Here is a 12,094-nt window from a genome sequence, read left to right on the forward strand (position 1 = left end):
GTTGGTGACAAATCATGACCGGGATATGAAAAAAATGCATCCTTTAAGTCTGTCGCCGTCAGAAAATCTCCTGCTTGTACTGCTTTGAAGATTGAGTTGATAAGACTCCATCTGAAAGTGTTTTGCTTGCACATAGCAATTCAGAACTTGTAAATCTAGTACCATTCTGAAGGCACCCGACTTTCTGGACGAGAAAAAGTCTGGAATAGAACCCCATGTTTTCCTGATTTGTCGCCACTGGAACAATAGCTTTTGTTCTCACCAGGCCTTCTAGGCCTTCCTCCAATGCTTGCTGTTCTAAGAAGAACGTGGGACTTCTTGACTGGACAAATCCGTTTCCTTTTGGCTAGGTATGGAATTCTATGGCATATCCTCTGGTGACTATTTGCTGGTCCCACCTGTCTTGTGTGGTCTAATTCCAAATTTTTGCAAAGCGCGATATGCTGCCGCCGACTGGGGACACTGGAGACTGGATCTGCATATAGTCATTGGGTTCTTTGTTGTCCTTGTTTCCCCCTTTTCGGTCTGAAGGATCAAAAGGACTGTCTTGTCACAACGTCTTGATGTCTGGAAAATTGTCTGTCAGGCCTATAGGCAGGGGCTTCTTTAAACTGTTGCCTTGGAGAGTAAGTGAGGAAACGTCCCCCCTTTCTGTCCCGTGGTAAACGATTAGCACAACCACTTGCTAACCTCTGCATCAGATTATCCAGCTTCTCTTCAAACAAGAAATTACCTTCATATGGAAGCGTTGTCAGATGGCTTTTGGATTGATGATCTGCTGCCCAAGGATGTAACCAAAGCGATCTTCTTGCAACAACTGCAGAGGCCATGCTTTTGAAAGAAAAAACAAACTAACAATTGTATCCAATGAAGCTTCACACAAGAAAACAATGCTCTTCTGCATAACGTCTAAGGATTTTAGAAGGTACACTATTTATATCTTCAAAATCTGTATGTAAACATGCTGGCCCACAATCTAAGGGCTCTAGCTACCGAAGCCAGACTTTAGAGTTATGCCTGAGGAGATGTGTAATTGTCTGAAGGAAGTCGCCATTCTCCTATCCATGGCGTCTTTCAATGGTACCCCATCATCCCATGGGAGAGTGGTCCTTGAGGATAAGCCAGCTATGGCTGAATCCACCTTATGTACCGAACACCATCTTAGCATATCCTTATCCTGGAAAGGGTACATGCGGTTCAGTCTCCCCATGTTAGGATGACTTTTGTCTAAGGCTTGCCACTCTTTAGAGACCAAGTCTTTAAATCACCTTATGGGTATGAAACACTCTACATTTCACCTGGAGTTCTGAAAACAGTGCATCCTGTGGCTTGACCGGAACTGTAGGTTTCTCAATGCCTTGAGATTTGTTAATATGCTTGAGTATAAAATTTACGCTATCCAAATTAAACATTCTGGGATCCTCTTTCACCTCAGCCTCACTATCTGACTCGGAATCCCAAGTCCTGAAGGGAACTGAATGTTTCAGAGGATGGCCCTGGCCTCACATCCTCCTCTCCTCTGCTATTGGAGTCCTGTCCCTCTTTTTGCCCCCCTGCTGTGGGGCCTGAAAATCCTGCATGGCCTTCCCCATCCATGAAAAGAACTGCTTGAATTGTTCTGGGGGGCAGGCTCTTCTATCGTTTCTGAGGTACATAACGGATCCATGCAATCTTTCGGCAATCGGCCATCACAAGCTGAACACACTCGATTTTTAACTTTACATTTTCTTTTTCCCTGCACAAGCTCCACAGAGGTACTGTAAACAATAGGGGAAGGGGGGGGGGGGATAACTAAAAAAAAAAAGGTACATACACACCCACTTCTAAGGGCTTACCTTGGGGTGTCCTTCAGCTTTTTTGGGGCGGGCTCCTGGTCCATAGTGCACTGTATCCAGATAGCTGCTAAGTCCTGCAGCATACAACCACCTATAGCAAACAATGAGCCTCATATAAAGGGTGTCAGTTGCTTTAAAAGGTGCCTGTTCTGACATCAGAGTGTCTATCGCAGGATAATGTTTTCCACCTGTAATGCTTTTCACCTGTCCCTTGACAGGTGTACAGATGAATAGGAGTAGTGCTGCACAGCAACCCGGCAGCGCACTACGCATGTGCGCGCGTTCTCCATGCACGCGCATCCTCCCTGTCTGTATGCCTGACTCGGAAGTCCAGGCAGCATCCAGACTTAAACAGCCCAGCTGAGAAAAACAATGCAGTTGCAGCCCATGCCCCGCTGGACTGCACATAAAGCCAGCCTCATGAGGAAAAGCCACAAACCTTGGGTAAGCCCTTTCGAATAAAATAATAAAACAAAACCAAAAATGCTACACTGCACTAACCTGTCATACACTTGCTGAGACAGGAAAAGAAGACAGTGAGTAAGAGGAGGAGCTACCTTAGATAGGGTCCAGGTGGGGCAAATTTCTTCCTGTCTACACAAAGTTGATCAGGGTATTAACCCATTGTCAGGGTTGCCATGGAGTTGGGAAAGGAAACAGTTTTCCAAGTCAAAAACTTTAAATTCACCGTGTCCAAGGGTTCAAATGGGGAATGCTGTAAAGCATTTAACTAAAACAACTTTAAATCCCACGGCGCTACCAAAGGAATATGCGCAGGCTGTATATGAAGTACACCCTGAAAGTTTGAACATCAGGCATCATAGCAAGTCTTCTCTGAAAGAAGACTGAAAGACATCTGACCCTCAAGTGAACTAAGGAGCAGACCAGCATCCAGCTCATCCTGCAGGAACATAAGCAACCTGGATTACCGAGAGGTTGGGTACCCCTTCCTTTCACACAGGCAATAAATGTCCTCCAGGCATGATGACAACTTTTAGCTGAAACCAGTTAGCGAGCCCGAAGCATGGTTTGCACCACGTGCTGAGACAACCTCTTAGCTCGAAGGATCATGGCTTCAACAGCCACACCGTTAAACCAAGATGATAAAACTGTCCTTGACATAAAAGGTCTGATCATAGTAGCAGACGCTACGACTGACCTCCTGCCATAGAGAAAACGACAATGTACCAAGCCTTTGGAGGCCAATCCGGTGCCACCAGAATGAGTGGAAATATACAGAGGTCTGTTTGTCAGCCAACAGAGGTCTTACCATCTCCTGTAAGCCCTGAGTTTTGTCCAGAGGCAAGAACACCTGCTGTTGTTGGGTGCCAAATAGAAGTCCAAATGATCATCCCTTGGGTCGAAGTCAACAGTGGGACTCCAGAGTCTGGTTTGTTACCTGGTTACGGGACAAGAGTATCGTTGTTGACTCTGCCTTTAGAAGATCGTCCAGGATTATCCTAATCCTCTTTGACCACAACAGCGCAGCTATAGCCATCTTGTTCTTGGTGAAGACCCACGCAGCAGTGCCTGGAATTGGTAGAGATCCGACTGAACCGCAAACCTTAGGAGGGACTCATGACTCTCCCAGATGGGAACGTGCAGATAAGCATCAGTGATGTCTAGAGCTACAAGGAATTCCCCTTGTTCCATACTGTAACTCACCGACCGCAAAGAATCCAGCTTGAATCGCGACACCCTGACCTGGGTGTTTAAAGATTTTATATTCAAAATTGGCCTGAACGAGCCATTGGGTTTTGGAACAAGAAACAGGTAAAAATAAAACTCCAAAACTTTTTGTAATTCCTCAACCGGAATAACTATTCTGGAAGAAATCAAAGAGCGGATGGCCTCTTGCAGAGCCAGTGGCTTTTTCGGACATGCAGGAACCCCCGTGAAAAATAACTGCTTGAGAGGATACCAGAGAACATCTACCAGGTTCCCTCGGCTCATAATTTCTCACGCCAAGACATCCGTGGTAAACTGAAAGCACTGATCTCTGAATAGAAGGCAGGCTCCCACCACGGCCGACAGTAGAGGGACAGAATGACCTCCACACCGACTGCTTGTTTGCGGATGTAGCTGCCGAACGCCGAGCAGACCTGACGTTAACGCTGCAGACTACCTCTGGCCGACAACTGACCTCTCGAGGACTGACCCATGGAGTACTGACTGTAAGACTAGTCTTCGTCCGCTGTGTAAAGAGCGAGAGCTCCGCAGTACTGCCTCAGGAATCTCCAGTACCAAACGCACAACCCTTATCAAATTCTCCACACCCAGACAGTGAGGAGAAACTTCCTTCACAAAAGAATAATTCTCCACATCAGATTCAACCACCACTTCGCCCTTCTCGAACAGTCAGCATCTGACTCACTTTGCAGAAGGGGCGCTGCCACCCGCCTGTGCTTACTGGAGTATGATGTTGTAATGGATTGCAACAACCTCTCTGAAATCAAACCCTGTAACAAGGTTGCAAGAGGCTGGTTCTTCAGAATCTGAAACCACAGGCCTAGCCGGACCTTGCCTTAGCGGTCTAGGACCAAAATCCATCCCACTCAATACAGAGGCAGGGGGATTTGGAGAAAGACCAACTGAGCCACAATTTGGCACCAATGCAGCCACTGCTAGAGATGATGAGAACAGCCTGCGGTGACAGTGGCCGGCTCCTCAAAGGTGTACAGCAATGGGAGCAGGGGGAACTGCAGAGGAGGTACCTAAGATCCCCTGCTCCAGGCAGCTGCCAGATTCAGATAGGAACCGCCGGCTACACAGTGACGATGCAGGTGTTAGGAGACAGTAGGCAGATGCCTCCGAATCAAAAGTAAAATTGAATAAATTAAGTTAAACGTTAACAGGGCTGCAATAAAACAGCCCAATTTGCCGGGCACTAAACCTAAACTGACTCCTATACAGGAAATAATAGGAGGATAGAGAAAATGGGATTTTTATACATAGGTAAAATCCGTTTCTCTTAGTCCATTTGATAGACACCTGGTGGCCAACCTTGATGCTCTGGTTTCTCCTTTTGTATGACATGTCTTTTTTGTTCGAGAATGTTGCTCTTTCTATTGTTTTTCTCTCTAGTATCCCCTTTTCTGTAGGGCTTGGCTAAACATAAACTGAAGAAAATTAAGTTTGAGGAGAGAATTGAACACATGACTATTTATAGAAGGGACAAAATTAACTAATTTAAGAACAAGTAGAGGGTCTGGGACTGTAAGATAATGTGTAAAAATTAAATCACACTTTAATAAAGTCCATGGATATTCAAATTAGAGAACAGCAATCCTTTCGTCATGCAACAAACATTGCAATGTCAAAAATAGTAAGATAAATAAGTTTGCTTTAATTTACTATGTAATTGTTCTTACATTTGAGCAATTCCCATATTGCTAATTGACAAGCTTGATCATCACAGTTCAACAATCTACCATTAATATTAAAGGTAGTTTCAAAACAGTGACTTCAACAGTACACTGCCTTGCCAAAATATCATGACATTTAGACACCACATGCTTTATATTTAAATTAAACATTATAAACATATACAGCCAACAAAACTTCATACCTTCATATTGGGTACATGAACAATTTCCCCATATTGATCTTTTGTCTGTACAGTTATAGTAGTGGGCCAGCCACATCGGATATCATCTTTATTAAGAATTAGTGAAGTCTTCTGTGGTTCAGCATACGAGTCTGGTTGAAGCCACCTAATGATATATAATACATGTTTTTTAGTGGAGTTCTGTTTTGAGACCTGCATGATTGACACACCTAATACAATATACCACACTAACATGTAAATATTGAAATAAATGTGGAAAAAGAGGCCTTTATCTAGTTTCTATAGAAGTATAAATCTGTGTGTAGAGCTTGCCATTTACTATAAAGCCACTTATCATAAACTTCCATCTGTGTCTTATTCCTAAGTGGCAACCCTCTTACAGTATTATAGCGCTCAATGTGTTTTGGGGGTGTAACAAAATAGTGCGTCTAAAAAGTAAAAATTGTAGGCATAGGAAAGCATACACAATTCCTATGTTTGTGAATAGTTGGTACAAAAAAAAAACAAACAAATAAAAATATTTCTAGCATATGTATTCGCCTGTATTGAACACAATGAAGCAAATACAATTTTGGAGGATAGAATGTCCTTAAGTTATTGAACCAAACTTAGAGCTAAATTTAAAACAGAGCATTGGATTCACTTTATTATAAAACTAAGCATGCATGAAAACTTGCCATTTCTATACTTTCTATACCATTTCAGCTACTAATCAATCAAGTATTTAAGATATTTTATTTGGTAACAGAATACTGCAAAATGATTTTACAAGTGATTAAAATATTTTTACACTTATTCAATTCTTTCCTCTGAATCCATTGGGGTACACAATACAATGGCGATATATAGAGCTCCCATTAGGACAGTGGCGCTTTAAAAATCTTCAAGGTGTTTTACCCCTCTCTCTTCTAAATCCCCATCCTGCAGAAAAACTCTTAATTTACTAACCAAGCCCCACAGGACACAGCCAGAGAGGAAGAAACAGAGGGAAAACTACAACCCTGACAAAAAAACATTTATCTTTGTTAAACTTTAACAGGAGAACTAAAGCGTAATTGGCAGACACTGTGCACCCCCCCCCCCCTCCAATTGGATTTCGATAAAAGGATTTAACATAAATAAAAAAAAATCCTGTTTACTCTTTTATCCTTGGGAAGACACTGCACCAAAGGGGCATCCACCGGACCCTTCAGTGTTGCATACCACAGCACCTTCTTACTTAAACTGACATCCTTGGTAACAAATTTTGTAAATGTATGAAACGAAAGAGCACGTGGCTGCCCACCACAGCTGCTCAACCAAATCACAGAATTGCAGCGCACACAAAGCTCTCAATGATGTGGACAAATGAGCCTTCATGTTACAAGGAATAGGTTTCCCTGGTTCGATGTAAATGTGACAAATCATATAAGTGATCTATCTAGTTATAAGCTGCTTAGATCCCAGACAATATCTTTAGAAGCATCAGAGAGGACCATAAGATAATCTAGTCATCCTACTGTCTAGAGTTCTTCTGACATATCTTAATGCCCTGAGAATATTGAGTCAATGAAGAGATCTCTTTTCCTCTAAGGATTGATTCTGACCCAATGCTAGAATCACAGTCCTGATTTAAGTGAAATATAGAAATCACTTCAGGTGGAAAGTATAGTTCTGGCTTGAGAACGGCCTTATCCTCATGAAAAACCAGATCCCTCAGTTCAGACTCCCCCAGGGCAGTGGAAATGGCCTGAAGGAAAGCGGTCTTAAATGTGATACCCTTGAGATCTACTGAGTCCAGTGGCTCAAAGAGGAGTCTGTTTTAATGCCTTCAACACTAAATTCAAGTTCCAAGGGACTAAAGGAAGACCAAATAAAGCGACAAACCCCTGTCTAAAAAGGGTCTGCACCCTCATCTATTCTGGAAGAAATTGGAGTTCGCTCAGGATTCTCTTCATTGTTTTAACCCATTATGCAAGCCACCGTGTAAGGAACAGCAAGAGATGGCCTGACTAGAAAGAAAATAGGGAAGTTCCTAATCTAACAGCAAGAAAATTAGGTCTTCTAGAGCCTATGATAATTTTTTGCTGCAACTGGTTTTCTGGTCCTGAGCATGGTTTTCCCTGTCAGAAAAACCTATTCTTCTTAAAAATCATGACTTCAAACTTCAACCATTGTGGACCGAAATCTTTCATTTAATCTCTCAGGTCTCCAAAAATAATATCTCTCCTTTCCCAGATATGGCATTACTTCATCTGTATCCTAAACATCTCCAGCGACACAATCATTATGTCACTGGACATATTCTCATTGCAGCAAGAGCTGCAATAGCCCAGAACTGGAAATCACCTCTAATTCCAGCACTCCCTAAAATTATTAACAAGATCCAACAAAGCTACAAAATGGAAACCATAGGTTTTAATTTGTCTACAGGGGCTTCCACCCCGCTTGTTAAGTGGTTTATATGGTATGAGTACTTTACAAATCACAGCTCAATCTTTGATCCGTGAGTACTGTGGAATGGTTTTTGAGTTAAGCTGGGTACTTGGGCTAGACCCACTGGTACACTTTCTATAACCGGATAGTCTCTTGTCTTGTCTTGTCCCCCCCTTCATCCATCTGTTTTTCTTGTTTGTTCTCTTTGCCGTCTTCGGCTTATGTATACTGGGTTATAAGATGTGTTGTTGTCTGTACCAATGTTTTTTCTTATTTTTATTTACTTGTTTGATTGTTTATCTAAGCAGTGTGGATTGTTCAATATAACTGATCGGCTGTATGTACTCTGCAACCACTGCTATGTTTGTAATATGCATTTCTAAAAAATTCAATAAAAACCTTTTGAGTTAAAAAAAAAAATCAAAAAAAAATCATGACTTCAACTGCCACACCATAAAGCCAGCCTCTAGAATTCTAAAAAGGTCACTGTATTAGCAGAACCTTCCTTAGGAGAAGATGTCGCGATGGAGCCACCAACACTGAGAACTCTGTAGGGAGCAGACACATGAAAAACCTCCCATCTGCAGGGAAGAGCTGGGCGGTGTGTTATATGTGCGAGTCATTTATCTCAATGCCACTCCTCTAATGTGTGGTCTGGTAATATTGCACTCAATGGCAAGGTATCAGCGCAGAGCCCTCAGACTCTACCTGTGTCATTGAGTCAAGAGAACCCCTCAAGAAGAAGTACCGAAAGTAGTACCATAATAGGAGCTGGAGATAGTATCGGGAATAGCACCTCCTCTGCTTGCTCCAGCCTGCTGAAAAACGGGAAAGGCTGTTCGCTTTTGCCGATTGCTGAAGCGGTAAATTCAAACAGCAACAGGAATTTAAAGCATAGAAAATGAAAAGTTAAAAGTACATGCTGCCCAAGCAACCCAGAAAAACCACCCCGCTGAGCATTCTAAAAATCTTCAAGCTGTTTATTCTCCTCCCTCATATTGTCAGGGGACTCATTTTTTATTTTTTTTTATAAATAGTGCCAATGTCCTGATTGAGGCTCTATATCCTCATGGAGCAGTGTTCCTCCAAAGGGTGACAGATAAAAACACACACCAAAAAAAAAACAAAACCAAAAAAACCTGTCTGTGCAATATTGACACCTTGAATGTGTAGGTTACCGTGTTGCAATGGTGCTTAATTAGTATCATCCCTTATTCCTGCACCCATGCTCAGGTCAGACAGTGAATGCCAGCCATACCTTAATGTTAGAAATATCCTTTATACGTTTTTTTTTTTAATTCGCCTAGCTAAACTAGCTCTCTTACTGTGTAGCGATAATACACACAAACTCTTCTTTAGGGCCTAATTATTACATTTAAATGAATCATGCATTTCCCTTTAAAGATCAATCTCACATACACTATTTTTAATAGCAAGTTTTGTGCCATTTTAATATAAACCTTATATTCATTTTTCCAGAAAGTTCTCCTATAACTCGTGCTTCTCACTGCAGAAAAGTGACTTAAACAGAAACCAAATGTTTCCTGGTTGTTTTTCAAAGGGTTTGCACGGTAACAAGGTGAGTATTATTGTTATTAACATTGGAATATAACATAAAAATAACTATGAATGAGTAATTTTATTAAATGGTAGAATCATATCACATGCAATCAGTGCATAGGCCTCTTAACAGGTTTAAAGGTGAAGTCCAGTAAGAAGTATACCACAATTGTAACTCTATATCGCTGTTGATACATAGCCTGACTGTTCAAAAATAACATACTCCTTACTCCGTCCTAGACTGCTTATAAATTTAATAACCATCCAAGCTCATTATTAAACAAAAACTCCACCGAACAATATATTCACAATAACCCCACATTCCCCAACTAGCAGAACCCCCTCAATATCTGGCTGACGATGTACGATTTAAAGTAAACTCAATACATAGAAAGGTTGTCAATGTAGCTGAACAAAACAGTTAATAAACCGTTGCCATGTCTTGTTTAGTTCAATTTACTTCCAAGTGTTTTCCACAAATAGTGGTCTGTCTGTTACAGCATAGACTGGGGAATTTGCCGATTTGTGGTGGTCTAGGGGAATGGGATCACTCAGGAGTTTCCCCATCAGGATAGAGTTACCCATTAAATGTTTCACTGTTTATTGGCTGACAAACTGACTCAGCAATTGTCTTATTTTTTGTGTGTGTTGTAGCTATTTCTTTTCAATATTCTTCACCTGTATCAGTCGAGCAGTGTATTTTGAATAGATGTATTGTTTACCTTCCATTTATCTTACCAAAAATGACCAGCATATAATACCCAGCAGTGTAATTTCCTGATAAACAAAACTATCTTGCCAGCAGCTTACTATACCTATCAGTGTCACAATATAATACCCATGATTATCTTTAGCATTTTTGCTTTGCTTGCAGGAAGTCTTCCTCATTGATTCCATTTAATATCGCTTCTGCCTCTTTCTACATCAAAAAGTTAAACACTTAAAATGCTTGATGCATGTTTAGATGTGACAGGCAGATGTAGCTATAGGAAAAAAAAACTGTGATAACATAAATTTTGAGCAATGTTTAAGTGGTTTATGGGAAATTCTTAAATGTAAATGCTCTTCTACTAACAGCTTTCTAGCAGTTCAAGCTCCCATGTAGGCTAAGCTGCACTTCACCATTCATCAAAAAAAAAAAAAAGGTTTTCCCTATGACACAGAGCAGAATTGCACTTCTGCATTCACTGTAAACTTCTACATAGAAAAGAGCCTCCTCTGTTAAAAGTAACCATAGGTCATTCCATCACCACGGACTCAGGCAAATGCAGAAGTGTCGCTCTGGCTACAATAAAAGTACAGGAACACTAACGGTCATTGTAATGGTTCCTGCGGTCACTAAAATAGTCAATATTTCAAAATGTCAGTGTAATTCGTTAAAAAGTTATAAATAAAAATCTACCTTGCCAATCGTCCACCGCTGGATCCAGGCATACAGGTGATGAAGTCCTCTAGAAAGGACTGCTCATTGCTTTGTATCTGCAGAGGAAGGTTTCCCTCTAGAGCTTCCAGGATGGTTGGAGAATGTGATAGTGCAAGTCCTTTCCCTAAAATTCCTGAATGAGTTTTGCACACCTACAAGGAAAACAATAATAATGAAGTAACCATTTTAAGCTTAATGCTAATAGCGAAATAACTATAATTGTTTCTATAAACGGCATCATTTATTCTGTATCTTAAGATTTTTTAATAGGAGATCATACACACGGATTGCTCTGTCGAGGTAAAATAAAAACATTCAGATTCCATTTGTTTTTAGGGAACTAAGGAACAAGCCCCTTCTGAAAATAACCCACCAAGAAACAAAAAAACGGATAATTGTTAAAGGTCATAAAGACATTTGAGGACATCAGTCACCGTATACGGTCTTAATTCTAAGAAAGCAACCATAGCATGGTCTACATAACTGTGTCAGGGACACATTTATGATGAAAAACAACCATAGTACTGTGGATGAAATGGCCAAACATACTAATTAGAAGGGGTGCCACATGCTTTTGCCCATGCAATGTGTGTGTATGTATTTATCACTATCATAAGAGGACACCTTAGAAAGTCAGTTTATCAAATTTCTGCCCTGGTAGAGCTATCCCAGGCAACTCTAAGTTCTGCTATTGCGAAGTGGAGATGTCTAGGTGTAATTGCAGCTCACAGAATGGAACCACTGAGTGCTGAAGTGCATAAAAATAGTCTTTACTCTATTGAAACACTCTACAGAGTTCTAAACTGCCTCTGGTAGCAATCTCAAGCACAAGGACTGTTCTTCGGGAGCTTCATGTATTGGGGTTCCATGGCCATGCAGCCACACAAAAGCCTCAGGTCACCATGTGCAATGCCAAACGTCAAATGGAGTGTAGCGTAAAGCACACTGCCACTGGACTTTGGAGTAGTGAAAATACGTTTTCTGGAGTGACAACTCACGCTTCTCCATCTGGCAGTATGACAAATTAATTTGGGTTTGGAGGATGCCAGGAGAACGTTTAATACCTAATGACAGCTGTAAACTTTGGTGGAGGCGGACTAATGGTCTGGGGCTGTTTTTAATGATTTGGTTAGTTCTAGTAAATAGAAACCTTAATGCTACATCATACATTAAAATTGTAGAGAATTGTATGCCTCCACATTTTAAGCAATGGTTTGGGGAAGGTCTCACCTGTTTCATCATGACAATTTCCCTGTGCTCAAAGTGAGGTCCATCAAAAAAATGGCTTCCAGA

At 41.2% G+C, this 12,094-nt stretch overlaps 1 protein-coding gene across 17 annotated transcripts in view; it reads right to left on the minus strand.

Annotated features, from left to right (window-relative positions):
* The window catches only part of MYCBP2 (MYC binding protein 2), a 216,616-nt gene that overhangs the window by 69,407 nt on the left and 135,115 nt on the right, over positions 1-12,094 (minus strand). For all 17 annotated transcript variants that reach the window (XM_075199851.1, XM_075199857.1, XM_075199864.1 and 14 more), the window contains 2 exons: positions 10,781-10,953; positions 5,404-5,548 (listed from right to left, as the gene is read on the minus strand). In XM_075199851.1, the coding sequence (XP_075055952.1) occupies positions 5,404-5,548; positions 10,781-10,953 (318 nt within the window). The remainder of the gene's footprint in view (positions 1-5,403; positions 5,549-10,780; positions 10,954-12,094) is intronic.

This window comes from Mixophyes fleayi, chromosome 2 (genome assembly GCF_038048845.1).
Source record: "Mixophyes fleayi isolate aMixFle1 chromosome 2, aMixFle1.hap1, whole genome shotgun sequence".
Classification (NCBI taxonomy): Eukaryota; Metazoa; Chordata; class Amphibia; order Anura; family Limnodynastidae; genus Mixophyes; species Mixophyes fleayi.